Source organism: Microtus oregoni, unplaced genomic scaffold (assembly GCF_018167655.1).
Source record: "Microtus oregoni isolate MIOR12 unplaced genomic scaffold, Mior012 000005F_ref0000423, whole genome shotgun sequence".
In the NCBI taxonomy this organism is placed as follows: Eukaryota; Metazoa; Chordata; class Mammalia; order Rodentia; family Cricetidae; genus Microtus; species Microtus oregoni.
This window is the reverse complement of record NW_024543064.1, coordinates 43,916,777-43,936,151: the sequence shown is the minus strand read 5'-3', so window position 1 is coordinate 43,936,151 and position 19,375 is coordinate 43,916,777. Positions and strand designations below refer to the sequence as shown.

The following is a 19,375-nucleotide window of genomic DNA, read 5'->3' as shown; positions in this document are numbered from 1 at the left end:
AGCCTTTCTTACCTCAGTGCCCCTTGCGGCTTCTTCTTTCCCATCTCCACCAAGCAGCCGGTGATGGTGGTCTTTCGTTTTCATCTACCTGTCCCTGCTCACTCTATTTGGACTTGTGCTGGGGTCTTGGTCACTAATAATTCTTTGTTAAAACCAAGAGACATTCCATACTTGGATTTTCCTACAGTGCTTTAACATTTTGGTTATGCCATCCTTAAAGGGGAAAAGGGTCCTGCTCTCCCTGTGTTTCCAGGTAACGATTTCATGTTCCTCCTCTTGGCTCCTTAAGCTTTATGGGAGTTCTGGGTCAACCATCCATACCTAGCGTGTTGTATGTTCTTCGGATGTCCTGTAACAGCTTTATTCTCCCTTCGTACACTTCTTGCTTTTCCTTTTTGCAGGACAAGGATTGATGCCAGGTTTTGTGTACGCTAAGTGAGCATCCTGCACAGCCTCGTCCTTTGTTATTTCATTTTCAGGGTTTTGCTAAGTTGTCTGAGCTGGCCTTGGACCTGGGATCTTGCTGCCTTAGATTCCCAAGTAGTTTGAATTACAGGTGTGATTTCCCAGTCTTCACCTCTGTAGGTCTTTTACTGTTCTCTCACTTATATCCAAGATTCAATTATAACCAAAACATCAAAATTTATATTTTAAGGTCAGATATTTTTCTGAGTTCCAGTAATCCTGCAAGGCAACACTATCTAAGCTCAGGAGGTCTGTAATAATGCAGAATACCAATTTTTTTTGTCCAAACTTTTCTGCTAATCTCTGTTAGTGATTAGAAACAGAGTCATTCTTATGCTATATCCCCGAGCTCCTCCAATCTCCTGCCCTCCCTTCCAAGTCCTTGTTTTAATGTTTTTTGAGTGTTCTCGCTTCTTCCCCCACCACACAGCCACAATTCCCACTTTTGCTTCTAGGATTCCTGCAAAAGTTCCCGAGTCGCCATTTCTCTTCCGTTTCAGCTTTGTTTTTCTGAAGTCTCAAAGCTACAAATATAGTCACCAGCTTTGAACCCTCAGTGGTTATGCATCATTCTCAAAATGAAGTTCTCACTGCCCGAGGCGGTCCCTCGGCCTCCCCCCCCCCCCGTGCTCTCTCCATTCTACACCACTGGGAGGCTCTTGAACTCCAAAACCACTGAACATTTCAAACCTTCATGTGTTCAACATCATTAATTCATTCAACAAATACTTACTGATTATGTACTCTATGCCAGATGTTGGGCGTAGAGCAATTCACAGACAAGACAGAATCTAGGTTTGTGTGTGTGTGTGTGTGTGGTGATTTTTGTTCAGTAAATAATGAACAAGCAAGCCTATAGTTCTGTGTTTGCAGTTGGTTGTGCTGGGCCAGAATATTTGAAAGGAGACATAGGTGTGTAGAAAGCACTCTACTCAGCCCTTATTTTACTTGGGCTTTTGACAAATCACTCGAGGTTGCCTTGGACTTCTGCCTTCACCTCCCAAGCTGCTCAGGTTACAGGTGTGATACCCCAGGCATGATGACATCTTTTTTTTTTTTTTTTGAAGTGTTCCCTTATCTATACCCAAGACTTCAATTATAGTCATGATAGACATAATATCAAAATTTATATTTTAAGGTCAGATTTTTTTCTGAGTCATAGTAAGCATGGAGACATGTTTGATATTAACTTACAGTAGATCAGGTTTTATCTAATTGTGTTAGGTACCCCCTTTTTATTAGACCATTATCCTTATAGTTGCAAGAATCCATTTTCTTAACTGTTTTCTCTTAGTCTCAGAACTCTGTGTTCCTACACCTATGACCTTCAGATCTTTCAGTCATGTGGCCTGACTCAAAAATGTAGTGGGCTTGTTATAGAACTGCTCAGAATAATCTGGACTCTCAAAATGGTAGCTTTAGTGTCTGCTGGAGTGTTGGCATCTGTACTGAAGCAGTGAAACATCATAGTAACGTTTGACAAGCGGAGGCTGGGGGCAAGAGGAGAGGTGAGATACAGAGGCTGCAGGTTAGTGGACGGCCACATGCATGGAACACACTGTGTTTGCAAAGTTTCTGGAATAAGTGTGGTGGTGCATGCTTTTAATCCCAGCACTCTAGAGGTAGAGGCAGGAGGGTTTCTATGAGTCTGAGGCCCGTCTGATCTATACAGCGAGTCCTGGGCCAGTCAGGACTACATAGTAAGACTCTGTCTGAAAAAAAAAAAATCAAATGAAAGTTTGTTGGAGCAAAAGGCATACAATCAGAAAAGAAGCCAAAGTAGCATGACATGAGATTAGAAGGCAGGGAATTTTTAGATAACAGCCCTGTCATACCAAGTTAAAAGAATGAAAATATTTCCTTGAAAAATAAATTGTTTGTAAAATTAAGTTATAAAGTACAGTAAAGCCAACTCTGTCCCCGTATTAGCCAAGCAGCAGAATATGGCCAACCCTGTCCTTGTCACCATGTGCTTACCCCTCGCCTGCTCACTGGCCTCACCCAAGGTGAGTGCCTTCCCTGCTTTTGTTCTTTTCCTGTTCAAGACAAAAACAGATTAATCGAATTATAATCTATAGATGACAAAAATTCTGTTTCATTGTAAAAATGATTTGATCCTTTATATAGAATTCTGAGCCTGATTTTTCTCAGATCCACTGTTTTGCTACCATAATTCATTTTTCCTGCTCTTTGATTAAGACTCTGTGTACATGTGTGTATCACATGAACTCACCCATTCTCTTATCGGTCGGTACTTAGCTCCTGAGTGACTTTATGTTTGTGATAAGCACTTCCACAGACATAGACTGATGCATCCTGTCTGCACTTGGAAGGGGGATACAGCCCACATGTGGAGTATAAACTCACAATTGCCAGCCTAGCACATAAGGGTTCGCATTGACTCCCATGTTAGCACACGGAACAGAGAGAAGACTGGGCGTCTGTAATTGTATCACACCGTTCTAGTAACTGGCATGGCTAACAAGCTTCAGCGTCGGGCCCCACACTCACGTCCCCCTATGGAGTCTGTTGTAGCTTTTGATTGTTTTTCTCTTGTGTTGCTGGTAGTTTTCTTCATCTTAGGTTTTAAAACAATTTGGTTTTGGACGCAGCTATTTTCCCACATTCCTGTCAGTTCCCACAGTATCTTCTCCAACTGTTGATTAGCCTTTTCAAGTTCATTTCTAATCTTCCAAATAGGATTTCAAATTCTTAATATATTTTAAACTATCATTTTTTTACTATTGCTTTTTATATCTTCTAAAGAACTTTCTCCTAGCTCATCTGACATTTTCCTATACTCTCTTCTAAAAGTTATAGCTTTGCCTTTTAAACTTTGGCCTTAGATGCACCTGAACTGATTTTGTTTCTTCTTGGCTTTTGAGACAGGGTTTCTTTGTGGATCCCTGGCTGTCCTGACACTAGTTAGCTCTATAGACCAGACTGGCCTTGAACTCATAGACCTTGAACTTGAATCCCCCTGCCTCTGCTTCTGCCTGTCAAGTACTGGTTTTATTTTTTTAATTTATTTACTTATTAAAGATTTCTGTCTCTTCCCCGCCACCGCCTCCCATTTCCCTCTTCCGCCCCCCCTCAGCCCGAAGAGCAATCAGGGTTCCCTGCCCTGTGGGAAGGCCAAGGAACCCCCACCTCCATCCAGGTCTAGTAAGCTGAGCATCCAAACTGCGTAGGCTCCCACAAAGCCAGTACGTGCAGTAGGATCAGAAACCCATTGCCATTGTTCTTGAGTTCTCAGTACTGGTTTTAAAGGCATGTGCCACCACTGCCCTGCAGAAGAGAGGCTTCCTTGACCCCGAATTGAACCCAGGCCTTGGTAGTTGAGACTGCTGAATCCTAACCACTAGGCCACCAGGGAGCATCAAGTATCTTTTGAATTTTGTGTTTACAATGAAGGGGTAACCAGTTGTTTTCTTCTATATGGATAAATGTCCTTTGCATGATTTATTGAATGGTCTCGTTTTCCCCATCAATGCCATTTTGTCACACCAAGGTTCTCAGCTCCTGAAGGTCTGTTTCCAGGCTCTCTGTTGTCTTCCATGGTTGCTTCTGTCCTAGCTGCAGTGTGAACGGAGCTGCATTTTCTAGTTCTTCTTCCTTTCTGCTGCTCTAAAACATTTAAAGACTGGGATATATTGTCTTAGTAGAGAGAATAAGCTTGGATACGGATGCTTGCCCTGCTTGCTCCCTTTTGTACTCACGCTGCAGCTCCTTTTAAATGGTTTCACACACAGTGCATACTAAACCCCGTTCTGTGCCTAGGATTGTGCACAACTTGTAGTAGACCCAGGTGGACTATGTCCGAGTCCCACCTTCTGTGGGCTAGAGCAGAGGCAGACAACTGAGCACACGTGCAGCGGTTAGAAAAGAAGTGATGGTGAGAGCCTTCTTCCAGGCTCCAGAGGGTGGCGAAACTGAGGAGGGGGAGGTCTCCACCAAGTCCTGATGGCCTTGCACCTTCTCAGTCGCAGCTTCATTGCCTGAAAGGGGCTAAATCCTTCCTCTCCTGATGAGCCCCCATGACCAGAATCTGAAGGAAAGGTGGTCTTGGTAGCAGAGGCTAAGGCAGGGGAGTAGCAAGTTCAAGGCCTACCTAGGCCACATAGTTTGAGGTTTGGGATATACTTAAGTCACAAAGTGCTTACTTTGTACATTCAAGCCCTGAGTCCAGTTCCTGAGACAGCATACTCTGAAGGGAATCATAACAGAACGTCCATGAAAATGTGAAGCTTCTCAGACATGTACCTTTGTGTTTATAGTCTTCCCAGGGCAGCTATTGAAGTATTTAGGAATGTCAGCACTATAGACATCTGGATGGTTGGTAGAGGGAGATTCTCTTGTTTTTCCTTTTTTCTTTCTTTCTCGTATCAATGATGGACACCCCAGTAACTTAGAGAAGAGGCATTTTGGAGTAGTAGCATGGTGAAAGACTATGGACTCTGGAGTCATAAATGTGCACCCACGTTGGGCAGCACAACCTCTTCTGCCACCACGGCGAGTTGTCCAGCTCTCTGGTCACCCCTTTCCCTTCTTTGGAGAACTTAGAGTGGCCAGAGGATTAGCAAGTAGTCATATGAAAATGGAGTGAGTTATCTTATATAAAATGAGCAGCAGGAGACTTAATAGATGCTCAAATATTTCCAACCATTCTATAATATCTGCTTTTCCGTGCATGTTTATTTATTTATATATAAACACATATCACATCACAAACTGGGATCCACATGGTAGAAAACAAGGTCTGTCACCTTATTTCATATTACACTTTCCAGACCTATCCATTTTCCCACAAATTTCATTTTTATTTACAGCTAAAATTATATTGTATATATGTACCCCATTTTAGAAAAAACAACTGTTTTTAATTGTGTGCATGTGAGGGTAGTGCCCTCAGAACTAAAGAGGTGCTGCATCCCCTGGACCCAGAGTTCCATGATGGAGGAAGGTCATTGGCTAATAAAAGAACTGCCTTGGCCCATTTTATTGGTTAGAAGATAAGTGGGAGGAGAAAACAGAACAGGATACTGGGAGGAAGAGGAAGTGAGCTCAGAGTCTCGACAGCTCTCCTCTCGGGAGCAGACGCCTGAGAGAGACGCCATGCCCTGCTCCCGGGATGAAGCTCCGACCCAGAATGGACATAGGCTAGAATCTTCCCGGTAAGCGCACCTTGGGGTGCTATACACAGATGATTAGAAATGGGCTAAATTAATATGTGAGAATTAGCCTAGAAGAGAATGGGCCAAGCAGTGATTAAAAGGATACAGTGTCCATGTAATTATTTCGGGGCATAAGCTAGCCGAGCAGGCGGCTGGGGTGCTGGGAACACAGCCCCGCCACTCCTATTACTACAGTTCCAGGCAGCTGAGAGCTGGAGACTGCGCTTGGGTTCTGTGGAAGACCAGCACATGCTTTTAACCACTTCCCACTTCGCTGTCCCTCCAGCCCCTGTGCCACGTTTTCTTTATTCAGTCGTCTGTCGGTAGATACCTAGGCTGGTTCCAATTCCTTCTTATTGTGAAGAGAGTGTGTAGAGATCACTGTGGTAGACAGGAAGTCCTTGGGTATATCCCCTATACCTGGGTTATTTGATACTTTTTAGAAAACCCCATTCTTATTTCCATAATAGTTATGCTATTTTGTACTCCCACAAGCATTAATTTTTGGTGATGTTAGCCATTCCTACCGGGGTAAAGTGCATCCTTAGCCACTGGTGAATTGCAATTTTACTGGTAGGATTTACACTTTAGAGGACCCTCCCAAAAAAAAAAAAAAAATCTGAGGCTCAGAAAGGAGATAGATATGATTACAAGCTAGCTAATTTAGTTTCTGTTTTCAAATTTGGGCCTCTAAAATGAGAGACCAGCAGATTCAGGCCTGTGGGCCAGGGTGGCCTGCTATTTGTTTTTGTAAATGAAGTCACAGCAGTGAAGCTGAGTTGCTATAGAGAAGGCAGCCTGTAAGGCCTAAGATGCTCACCATATAGCCTTGCTGTGAGTATGGAAACAGATTCTGGATGATGTTTAAACCACCTTGGTCACTGACCTAGAAAGCAGCGGTGATTCTGTAAATGTTTACTAGTTCAATCTTAATTTACTTGATCAAAACATTTTTCTCTTCAGAGATGAAGATAAGCTAAAAACTTGGAAGCCTAAGTTTTTGACATCGAAGGGGAATAAAGGGGAAAAGGGCAGCAATGGATCCAAAAGGTAAGGACACAGTGAACTCCCAACTTCACCGCTCAGTTTCCACCTCTTACCAGCTGTCTGATTTTCTGGTTCCTTGTCTGCAGCAAGAACTAGCAACACTTGCTTCACAGTAAACTGAGAGGATTAAGAGAGACAAAGGTATAAAAACACGGTTCCTTCCATTCATCTCAACCTCCTTCCTACTCCCCCGTGATGAGAAAGAAGAGAGCATGGGAGGTAGCCCTTAGCAAACAAAGATGGCCTTCCAGTCTTCCTGTCTTTGTGGCCACAGCAGCATTCCTCCAGAAGGACAGAGATTGACTAGAGCACCAATTAGGACTGACTGACATGGGTTAGTTGTGACCACAGTTAGGGTTAGAATGGAATCGGAATCTTTCAGCTTGGGATCTAACCTCCATTCGTGTGATCTGGACTACACTGGCAACTTCGGGAGGGTCTGTGCGCTACGTCATCTGTGCTTACTTAGCTATATTTTCCTCTTCCCATTTGCTGTGCATGAGGTAGGATGGGGGACTTTAACAGACTTTATCAGGAAACCAATGGTTTTCCTAGGGTATCTCAGAAGAAGCCAGATATTTGTCCACAGCTAATGGAAACAGCTCGGAGTGCAAAGGCAGCCCCCGCCCCCCCCCCCCCTTAAGTTTATTTTTTCCCAGATTGGAAAGAGGTATTCAGACTGGAAAAGTTGATTTTTTTCTTTTTCACATTAAATATCATAACTGTTTACATAGCACTGCAAAAGAAAAATCAGGAAGTGCAATATCAGGAAGGAAAGTTTCTGACCCCTTTTCCAACATTTCATCTGTCATAAATTCCATCTTTTTGGGAAACAATTTTCCAGTATTTTTTTTCTTAAGCTGACTTAATAAACTTATTCTTAATTTGAAAATGCAATTATGAGGCTACCATTGTCTATGAAGGGCAATGGATCAATACTTGGGTTCTTTTATAATGGTTTCTAGAACAGCTTATTCTTCCAATAAGTACTAAGTGTTTTCTGTACTAGTTAACATATCACCTGCTCCTCCACGAGACACGTTATTTCTCTTTTCCCACTGCTCCCCTTGCCACAACAGTCTCTCTATACCAAACTGATCTTATTTCATGTTTGCTTGCTATCAAGAATATTGTTAAAGATATAGCTCAGTGATAGTCAGCATTGGGGAACAAACACATATGTTTGTATAAAATGGTAAAATAATTGTATTACCATTTTCAGTAGTTATGAAAATCTGCTCTAGTAGAGGGGCGTGTATATTATGTAAAATTATACATACACAAAATACTGAGTTTATCCTGAGACAGGAATGACTTGAGAGACTCACAAATTTAGAACTTTTGGTATGCTATACTTTACCTTACCCATGTCATTTCTTGCCAGTTTTTCGCCCAGAAATTTCTTCAGAACTAAGAAACACAACTTAGAAAAGAATAGAATGGAAAAAGAAGAAAAACTTTTCAGAGAAAGATTTCAGGTATGTTCTCTTCTGCGAGTGAAAATTAACAGAAAACTAACACGCTTGACAATTAGAAAGTTCTACTCTTAAAGGTTCCATTAGTTTGCTGTGTCTCAGCTATGCAAAGATAAAGATATGATCTTTGACTGATACGTTCCTATATTGGCATGCCTTTGGACCCTGCTATTCCACCCGGTAAAGCCTCAGAGATGTGGTTCACAGCTCTAGTCAAATCTCACTCCCCAGCACATTTGTGCAATGCAGATGAGAAGAGACCCTTTCGTACTTCAGCTCCCAGTGTACAGCTGGATGTGCTGCATTTGAGCGACAGCCTAGTGAGTGAACAAGTGAATCAGCATGTCAAACTCACATCCTTCCTTCAGTGCTCCCAAGTTGGCCCGGTCCTTCCTGATCCTATGTGCTGCCAAAGTGAGAACTTTGAACTCAGTAAACATTTCAAACACCATCCCAATGCTAGATGTGGATTAAGAGAGAGAACAAAATCTGTCAGTCAGGGCTCTAATAGAAATGTTTCTAAATAGTTTCTTCAAGTCATGGCCCCAGGTAATCTTTGTTTCCTCTCCTCAGATTCTGTCTCTGCTCTTTCTGCTTTGGCAACAAACTGCTCATGATTCTGTTCCTAAAAGAGCTTGCACCTCTACCTCACCTTGCATCTCCTTCCTCCAGGCACCGACTTGGTCCACTCCACATCTGACATCCCTCTGCTCCTTTCTCCATCTGGTGTGTTCACTTATCAAGACCCAGTTGAGGCATCTTCTCATTCCAGAAAGACCTGCTCAAACTTCTGCTTAAAGAAATTGCTCTTCTGCTAATCTAAATACCAACTTCCGGTACAGTTCAGCATACTAAACTGGGAGCCTCTAGGGGACAGAGACCATCTCATGCTCACATGCATGTGCACAGCTGACAACCACTACCTCACACTTCATGAACATCCCAAACTGTTTGGAAAGTGAACTAAAAATAAGACAGACTATACATAAATACATTAACTGCAGATACAACCTGCTTGGCCAAAGCTGATAAGTTGTTATCTGAAATCACCACATGCTAGGATGTTATTTGATTAGATCAAAAACAACAGTATAGCAATCTCTGGTTGAAAAGACCCCTATAATCTACCAAGGCTTTCTCCTTTGACCTTGACTGCCCTGAATGAGACAGAAATCCAGTCTCCTCTGTATGTCTATGAGTCTATTCCTAATTATCTGAGGTGGTCTTCCAATTAGCTTTAGAAAAATAATGCCAAGTCAATCCAGCTCAAATTAAAAATACTGTGTTGACAGGACTTGAGGGTGCAAAGGTGAGGAACACTCGTTTTAAGTTTCTTTTTAAAAGGCAGTGTGTTTACTGGATTCTCCGATAGGAAATAGTACAGAGTCAGCAGTAAGCTGTTCTTGGCCGTCACAAAGATATCAGAGGTTGTTGGCAGCTGAGTATTTCAAGTAGAAAACAAAAAAGAGCACTCACATGAGCAAAGGCCTGGCCTGAAGAGATGGGAGCATGGTGTGTTTACAAAGCACCCTGAAGCTTCCTGGGGTTTCAGTAAGGACACAAAGGGACAAGGAATGACAGTATGCAAAGGACCCCGAATATCAAGTCAAAAAGATGTGGACCTCATCCTGAAGGCAACAGACTTCAGAACTGTGTAACTAAGAAGGTGACCTACTTAAGATTTGTTTATGAAAGCACTGAGGATTCCTGGAGAGAGGAAGAGGAGTTAGAGGTTTGGAGGGTAACAGGTGGCGCTCGTAGTCGGAGGAGACCTTACACATTATCCTAATCTGCTAAAGGAAACACCAGTGACCAAAGCTACCTGTCCTGGTTTTTGTTTTCCTGATCAGTGCAGGAGAAGGTGAAGTATCCATAGGCCAGCTCATCAGGAAGCAATCCTGTGGATTCAAAACTATTTCCCACCAGGGACTGCTCCTTCACAAATGCCTGTCCTTCAGCATACACACGCATTTCCCCACATACCCGACTACCACCATTTTAAAGTACATGTTCTCTGAAAAGGTTTGGATGGGGCGTCATCCTGAAACAGGAAGCTAACTCTACAGCTTTGTTTAAATGTGTCCTCTCCGGAGTTTGGAGGTAGCTTTGTTACTGTTTCAGCATACCTGGAGTTAGGGTATGTTCATGACCACCAGGATTTGTTCAATTATGTATTGGTGGATGTGAAAACAGCTTTAAAATGTAATCACATTAGACAAATGTTTTGGTCTGGATTTTACTATTATTTTAAAGAACTTTCACTATAATACGCCACCATTTGTTTTGTTAGTATCTAGCGTCCTGAATTTTAAGGTTACTCTATTGTATCTTCCATTAATTCTGGTATAATAACCATGCAAGCATGCCCTTACTATAATAATTTCTCATTTTAGTATGATAAAGAGATTGTGGTCATTAACAGAGCAGTAGCATGCTCCAGTAATTCACGAAATGGAATATTTGATCTGCCAATAACTCCTGGAGAACAGCTGGAAGTCATCGACACCACTGAACAAAACCTAGTGATATGTCGCAATTCCAAAGGCAAATGTGAGTTCATGTTGAACTGTTTTCTAATAATAAAGAATTTTCTCTAGAAATCTCAGGTTAGTAATGTGAGCTTTGTTTCTACAGATGGATATGTGCTCATTGAACACCTACACTTCAAGTAAGTTGTTTAATTTTATATTCTGTCATGAGTTCCAAGTATACTAGTCTTTTTTTTTCTAAAATTATTTATTTTATTTTTGAAATTATAGTATAAATTATACCATTCCCCTCCCTTCCCTTTCTCCAATATACTCTTCTTTTTTTTTTAAATATTTATTTATTATGTATACAATATTCTGTCCGTGTATATGTCTGCAGGCCAGAAGAGGGCACCAGACCTCATTACAGATGGTTGTGAGCCACCATGTGGTTGCTGGGAATTGAACTCAGGACCTTTGGAAGAACAGGCAATGCTCTTAACCACTGAGCCATCTCTCCAGCCCCAAGTATACTAGTCTTAAGGGGACTTCTGAGTTTATCTGAAATCCAGCTATGCAGTTGGACATGGTGGCACAGGTCTTTAAAACCCAGCACTCGGGAATCAGGCGGATCTCTAAGTCTGAGGACTACACAGAGAAACCCTGTCCCCAGTGAACTGAGCCACGCAGCACTATCGGGAGCCGCATCAGACGAAGCTGCATCACTGGCTTCCTCAATGCACTCGGCAAACTAATATGCAGAGCCCATTTGTAAACAGTTTTTAATCTCCTAACGGTTCCCTTGGCCATCTAGTTCATACGCTTGCATGTTCTCTTTTCTGTCCCAGGCATCAGGGCTGACCCCATTAGGAAGCTCTGCATAAGGCAGGACGTGCCCAAGTCCCACAGCACGCTTCCAGTTCCTGTGTCAAAACAAGATGGGCTGTGGAGACTTCTGTCAGAAACTCAGAAGAAAACCCTCAACATGTCAGTGTTGGTTTTGCTGCTGGTTCGAGAGAATGTGAAACAGAACGTTAGTGCGCGAGCACTTGCCTAGTGAGCCATAGCCCAAGTTAGACATCCTGCCGTATGGTGCCTGGTGTTAGTACACATCTACATTCCATATGAGTTCTAAGGAATAAAATAATGCAACCATGTTACCTTAAACAAACAAACAAAAACCCACCTGAGCCATAATTATTTGTTTGTTTTTAAACCAAAGTAAAAGAATGGAAGATAAGTACTACTGAAGGGATCAGTTTGCTGAAAAAAAAAATTCTTTTCTAAATTCAACCAGAAGTATTTTTTAGAAGAATCTGAGCATATTTAACAAAAATGGGAAGATGTATATACATGTTGTATCATGTTAGAACTTCCTACTGCCTAAAATAGGGAAAATTATTAGCTTGTCTGTGCCCAAAACGTCCAAATGTATTTCATTTACATGACAGTACATAGAAACTGCAGAGCTGTAAATAACATTCTGATTCTACCTGATATGCACTGTATGTTAATAAATTCTACGTGTGCTTTTAACTGTTAAACTGTAAGTTCATTTCCTAATTTTCTAGAGGACCCAAGTTCAGTTCCCAGCACCCACATGCAGTAGCTTACAGTACCTGTTACTCCAAATGAAACACCCTCCTCTGGCCTCCAGGGCACCTGCACTCATGTGCTTCATGTTCCTGCACACACGTATGAAGAGTCTTCCCATCTCCTTAAGCAGCAGGCATGACGAAAGAAGTTTTTTTCTGACAGCCTCATCCGTTCTACTTCAAAGCTAATTTTTAAGTGTCTATGTTCTTCCATCTTCCCCTACATGGTCCAGATGGCGCTCACCAATAAAAGCCACATTCACTCTAAAACACACGAATCAGAGGTATTTATAGAGGTCAACGCTTAGAGAATGAAACAGGTAGTAAGCACTATACGCGGAAGGAGTGGCTGACGGGCTGAGGAAGGCGTTACTGCGAAAGTGGCACTAAATGTGTGGGGCAACCCTTTTGTGCACTGTGAAGACGCGCTGCTCTTGCTGCTTTAATAAAGAGCTTAGATGGCCAACAGTAGGAAGGAAGAGAGCTCTAGGATAAAGAAGGCGGAGTCACCAGGAGATTGGGGAGAAGCAAAGTGAACTTGCTGTGCTGAAGAAAGGTATCGAGCCCAACACTGATAAGAAATATGGGTAAATTTAAGTTGGAAGAGCTAGTCAGTTAACAAGCCTAAACTATGAGTATTTATAATTAATAATAAGTCTCTATGTAGTTATTTGAAAGCTGGCTATTAGGACAGAAAATTCCGTCTACAAGTAAAGCTTGATCTTGAAATAACAACACAAACTAGGAAAATCTATATTCTTCCTGGGGACTGTGAATAAATTCAGGCAAATGGTATGCAGTAGGCCTGGTGGGAAATGGCAGAAACGGCTTCCGTTAAAGACTGGGGACCCATTCAAGGATTAGGTTAAGAGGAAATGCCAGTGTTTGTGGAGGGGAATTTATGGTTAATAGGGCTATAGATTATGAGGAAAAAAAAGACTTCTTTGCAATATTCATCAGGGGGGAGTTCACAAGGCCCCTCGCCTAGATGAGCTACAGGCAATCAATGGCTTCTGAGAGACAGACTCCATCTTCTACAGGAACAGGCTCCCTGACAGGGTATGTGAGCCCAAGGAGTCAGCTCTAAACACATGTACATAGGAAGAACACTAACTGGGCTCAGCACATTGTGTGTGTGTGTGAGAGAGAGAGAGAGAGAGAGAGAGACAGAGAGAGACAGAGAGAAACAGCAGTTATTATAGAAGAGCTCATGAACTGGGGTAGGGGTAGCAGAAATGATACAGTTACACTACTCATATTCAGAATTCTCAAAAAAAAAAACCTTAAGAAAATACATGGCTCATGTTTGTTGCCTTTGGAAATGAGCCTCCACGGGCAAAAACAAATGTGGCCTTAGCATGTCATCACAAGGAAACAGAACCAGAAACAAGCAGGTACATCCACCGGTGCCTGACACGTTAGACTCAAAACTGAAGTCAGTCACAAGAGGTCACCAAGGTCACTTCACTTTGATCACAGGAGCAATTCTAAGCGTGCACTCGGCAAACAGTGCACCTAGTGTCATTAAACAGATCCAGCCGGATAGAAAGGCCTATGGTGACTGCAACACCCTGCTCTCACCAGGAGTCATCCGGACATAGCAGCAAGCAAACTTCAAATAACAGACATCTGCATAGTGTTTCATCTGCAGAGTCCAGAGTACACATTACTTTCAGCAGCCTAAAAATGGACCACATTTTTTAACACAAAGCAAGTCCTAATAAATTTTAAAAATGTATGAAGGAATTCCTAGGATTCTACATGAACACAGTGACTAAAACTAGAAATGAGAGTGCATAACTCATGAAAATACAACAACTATTGAGCAAAGAGTGGGACATTAAACATTAAAGAAAAGAGGGAAATTTCAGGATGTTTAGACCCAAATGCGAGCACCTGTGCTATTTTCTGAAATCTTTCTACAGTGGGAACAGTATGGTTATAAAACTGAAAATTTAGCCTGAGCCCTCAGTCCCACCACTCACCTCAGAGTCAGCATGAGTGCGCCAAGGTTTGGGCCACATCGTCACTCCAGAAGTCAGTGCACATTCCAAGCCTTTCCCTTGCCAATCACCCTGGAGGTCAACGTGTGCGGCCAAGGCTTTCCCTTCCACTTCCCATCACCCAGAGTCATTGCTCTCACCAAGGCTTCAGCCATGTCCATAGTCCTGCTGTCACCTAAGCAAAGCCAGATCGCTGCAGTCACTCGGCCTGTCATTTCTAGTCTCCATCGGTGGATTTCATGTCGGTGCAGCGTTGGACATGAAGGACACACCTCCGCTGCTGGGAACCAAATGTAGACTAGAAACATGGGTTAAAAGTTATTTCTCTTTTGTTTGTTCTGCTTTATTGGTTAGTGCATGTTCTCTGCATCTTTGGTTTTGTTAATATTTTAGTAGTTTACTTTTTCATATACCTACTCATAATCTTGTATATTATTAACTCACTGTGTTTTAACCTGTGCCACAGAACGGGACTCAACAGTTACACACACTGGCTGTTCTTCCAGAAGCCCCGACTTTGATTCTCATCACCCACATGGAAGCTCACAACCATCTGTATCTCCAGTCCCAGGGTACACATGGATAAGTGTATTAGTTCCTTTTCTGTTGCTAGGAAAACAAAACAAAAACATGTCCAAGGTAACTTATAGTCAACCTTCACATAACCCAACATGACCATTTAAAACAATGTCTCGCTCCTGGTACCAACTTGTGTACCAGTTACTTCTCTGTTGTTGATAAAACAAGATGACCATTCCATCATGGAAGAGGCATAGCAGCTAGCAGTAGGCATGGCTGCACAAGGAGAAAGTTGAGTTTGTACCTTGAACTGCAAGCATGAAGTGGAGAATATAAACTTTGAGATGGGCCAAACTACATCACAAAGCCTGGAACCCCGTGACACACTTCCTCAGCAATCAAAGCCTGGAACCCCGTGACACACTTCCTCAGCAATCAAAGCCTGGAACCCCGCGACACACTTCCTCAGCAATCAAAGCCTGGAACCCCGCGACATACTTCCTCAGCAATCAAAGCCTGGAACCCCGTGACACACTTCCTCAGCAATCAAAGCCTGGAACCCTGTGACATACTTCCTCAGCAATCAAAGCCTGGAACCCTGTGACATACTTCCTCAGCGACCTGAGCCTGGAACCCCGCGACATACTTCCTCAGCAATCAGAGCCTGGAACCCCGCGACATACTTCCTCAGCGATCAGAGCCTGGAACCCCGCGACATACTTCCTCAGTGATCAGAGCCTGGAACCCCGCGACATACTTCCTCAGTGATCAGAGCCTGGAACCCCGCGACATACTTCCTCAGTGATCAGAGCCTGGAACCCCGTGACATACTTCCTCAGCGATCAGAGCCTGGAACCCCGCGACATACTTCCTCAGCGATCAGAGCCTGGAACCCTGTGACATACTTCCTCAGCGACCTGAGCCTGGAACCCCGCGACATACTTCCCCAGCGACCTGAGCCTGGAACCCCGCGACATACTTCCCCAGCGACCTGAGCCTGGAACCCCGTGACACACTTCCTCAGTGATCAGAGCCTGGAACCCCGTGACACACTTCCTCAGTGATCAGAGCCTGGAACCCCGCGACATACTTCCTCAGCGACCTGAGCCTGGAACCCCGCGACATATTTCCTCAGTGATCAGAGCCTGGAACCCCGCGACATACTTCCTCAGTGATCAGAGCCTGGAACCCCGTGACATACTTCCTCAGTGATCAGAGCCTGGAACCCCGCGACATACTTCCTCAGTGATCAGAGCCTGGAACCCCGCGACATACTTCCTCAGTGATCAGAGCCTGGAACCCCGCGACATACTTCCTCAGTGATCAGAGCCTGGAACCCCGCGACATACTTCCTCAGTGATCAGAGCCTGGAACCCCGCGACATACTTCCTCAGTGATCAGAGCCTGGAACCCCGCGACATACTTCCTCAGTGATCAGAGCCTGGAACCCCGCGACATACTTCCTCAGTGATCAGAGCCTGGAACCCCGCGACATACTTCCTCAGTGATCAGAGCCTGGAACCCCGCGACATACTTCCTCAGTGATCAGAGCCTGGAACCCCGCGACATATTTCCTCAGTGATCAGAGCCTGGAATCCCGCGACATACTTCCTCAGTGATCAGAGCCTGGAACCCCGTGACATACTTCCCCAGCGAGTCCACTCTTAATCCTCTCCAAACAGTGCCACCAACTGAGGAACGAGGGTTCACATATCTGAACCTATGGAGAACCGTCTCATTCAAGCCTCTATCATAAGTGAATGAAACTGTAATTGATTGTAAAAGTTTAAAACTAACTGAAGCTCCTTGGCTCCCAAATGGCCATCAAACAGTGAAGATGTTCACCAAGATAAATCATCGTGAGGACAGAAATCACATGATCATTTCAACAGATACAGAGGAGACTTGACAAAATTTAATGTGTTTTCATAATAAAAGTCTTGACGTATTTAGGAACAGATAGAACATTCTGCAAACTAATAAATATATATGACAAACCTATTAATAATAGTATACTAAACAAGAGAAACTTGAGACCATTTCTTATAAAGTGTGGAATAAAAAGATATCCACATTTTCTACTCATATTCAAAACAGCTTCTGAAATCTTGGCCAGAGCAGTTAGACAAAAGAAAGATATACCAGGAATAAAAATAAGGAAGGAAGAAATCAAATTAACTGTTTCAAACTGACATTCTATAATATTAACTATTAAAAGCCCTTTTAGAATGTATCAAAAAACTCAGTTAATAAGAATTTTCAGTAAGTTGCAGCATACAAATCCACATACAAAAGCAGTCACTTTCTTACATAGCAGCAATGAGATTGCTGAAAAGGAATTAGGAAAAAATTCCCTATTTACAGTAGCTCTGGGGGTGGGGGTGGGGAGGGAGTTGTACCCAGCAATAAACCTAAGCAAGGACATGGACGACTTCTACAAGAGGTCTTTAAGACACTGATAGAAAATGCTAGATATTAGACCTTCCGGTGGAAGAATACCGCACAAGTGCTTGTATTACTATAAGTAATCTATAGCGTCAATGCAATTCCCATCAAAATTCTGATGGCATTCTTCACAGAGCTAGAAAAGAAAACAATACAAGAATTCATATGGATTAGAAATAGCCATCTAAGTCTGAAGAGAGAACACAGCGACAGACATCACACTGCTTGGTTTCCAAACACACTACAGAGCTGTTAGGGCACACGCAGCCTGGTAACCACAGAAAACAGACATAGGCTGGTGGGGCAGAATAGTGGCCCCAGAAATAAACCCAATCACTGTGACCACCTAATTTTTGACAAAGGCTTTAAAAACACGGAGATGGGAGAAAAAGACCAGCCTATTCAAAAAATGGTGAGGGGAAAACCAGTTGTCTCACTGCAGATGAAGTTAGATCCACATCATTGCACCCTGTACAAAAAGCAACTTAAGTGATCAAGGTTTTAATATAAAACCTAAAATACTGAATATGCTAGAGGAAAACACTTTGAAATATAGGTTATAGGAAAACTTTCAAAACAGAGCTCGATGACCACAAGGAACACACCCTCCCGAATTAAAACATGGAACAGTGTGAAATTAAATTTTTTTCTGCATAGTAAAACAAGATATCATACAGGTAAACAGTCCACAGAATAGGATTTTTGTCACTTGTGCGCCACATAAGGAGCTAATATCCAGAAGTGAAAAAGAACTGTAAAAATTAAAGACTGAAAAATCAAAACCAACTAATTCATAAGCTAACGAACAGTTAGTTCTCAAAAGAAACACAAATAGCCAGTGTTATTTTTATTTCTTAAAGGAAATGATGTTTATTAATGCACAAGCCACAGACCTGACAGGATTTTTATGTGTCATTTGTTACTTAAGTGAAAAATGTAAGTACCTTTTAAATATATATTTTGCTAGGTCCACTTTATGGCTAAATAAACTAATTATAAGAAAACTCCTAGATCATCCACTCAATTTATTCCAGGAATAATCACTGGAAATTTACCAATAAGGTTTTTTTTTTTTTAATGTTCAACATCCCTAGCCATCAAGGTAATACAAATGAAAACTGCTTTTGCATATCATCTCATATCAGTCAGAATGGCTATGATACAAACAAAACAAAACAAATAAACAAATACAAAGCCCCCATAGGACACCACCAAACACTGCTGAAAATGTGGAAAAGAGAAACCCTTACTCATTGCTGGTGGGTGTGCAAACTAGTACAGTCATTATGGAAATCGGTGTGGAAGTCTCTCAAAAAAAATTAAATGCAGGTCCCAGATGTCCCACTCCTGGGCATATACCCAAAGGCCTCCATGTCCTACCCACAGAGATAGGAGTACATCCACGTATATTGCTGCGCAATCCACAATAGCAAGGAAAAGGAACCAGCTTAGCTGCTCATCAATTGATGAATAATGAAATGTGCATACACACAAGGAAATTTTAGTCATCTAGAAATAAAAATGAAATTTACAGAAAAAAAATAGATGGGCTGAAAAGTACTATATTAAGAGGAGTGACCCAAACTAAAAAAGACAAAACTTCATGTTCTCTATCATACGAAGATCTTAGCTCGTAATGTCTATGAGTGAAGCCTTAAAAAAGCCAAACTAAACAAAAACAAACAAATGAACTGACAAACAAACAAAAGCAGGGAAGGAACTAAGAGAGGGTAAAACGGAATGCTGAATGTAGACAAAGGAAAGCTGACAGGAGCTGGGCCGGGAGGACAGGGTAGGGGAGATGAAAGGAGCAGGAGGAGAATCAACTAAAATTTTGTTTGAAAATGTTGCGATGGTAACTAAGATTTGTATGGCAACTAAAAAGAAAAATCATTACAACAGACACCAAAGAAATTCAGATTATTAGAACATACTTTGACAGCAACCTGGAAAATCTAAAGGAGTGATACACTCCTATACAACCATAGCCTACCACCATGAAACCAAGAAGAAGAAAAACAACTTAAACAGATACGTGACAGACAAGCAATGAGGCCAAAGTGATAAAGTCTCTCGAATCCACATACCACAGGCTCCAAAGGATTCCTTACTGAATTCTCCTAGGTTTTTAAATAATACCTGTGCTCTTCAAACCATACCAGAAAGGAGAAAGAAAAGAATGCT

At 42.4% G+C, this 19,375-nt stretch overlaps 1 protein-coding gene across 2 annotated transcripts in view; it reads left to right on the top strand.

The window, feature by feature from the left end:
* Fyb2 (FYN binding protein 2) overlaps positions 1–12,173 on the top strand; it is a 106,031-nt gene extending 93,858 nt beyond the window's left edge. For both annotated transcript variants that reach the window (XM_041652957.1, XM_041652956.1), the window contains 5 exons: positions 6,603–6,689; positions 8,071–8,164; positions 10,555–10,711; positions 10,796–10,829; positions 11,478–12,173. In XM_041652957.1, coding sequence (XP_041508891.1) covers positions 6,603–6,689; positions 8,071–8,164; positions 10,555–10,711; positions 10,796–10,829; positions 11,478–11,490 — 385 coding nt within the window. In that variant the 3' untranslated portion in view covers positions 11,491–12,173. The remainder of the gene's footprint in view (positions 1–6,602; positions 6,690–8,070; positions 8,165–10,554; positions 10,712–10,795; positions 10,830–11,477) is intronic.
* The last annotated feature ends 7,202 nt before the right edge of the window (positions 12,174–19,375 follow it).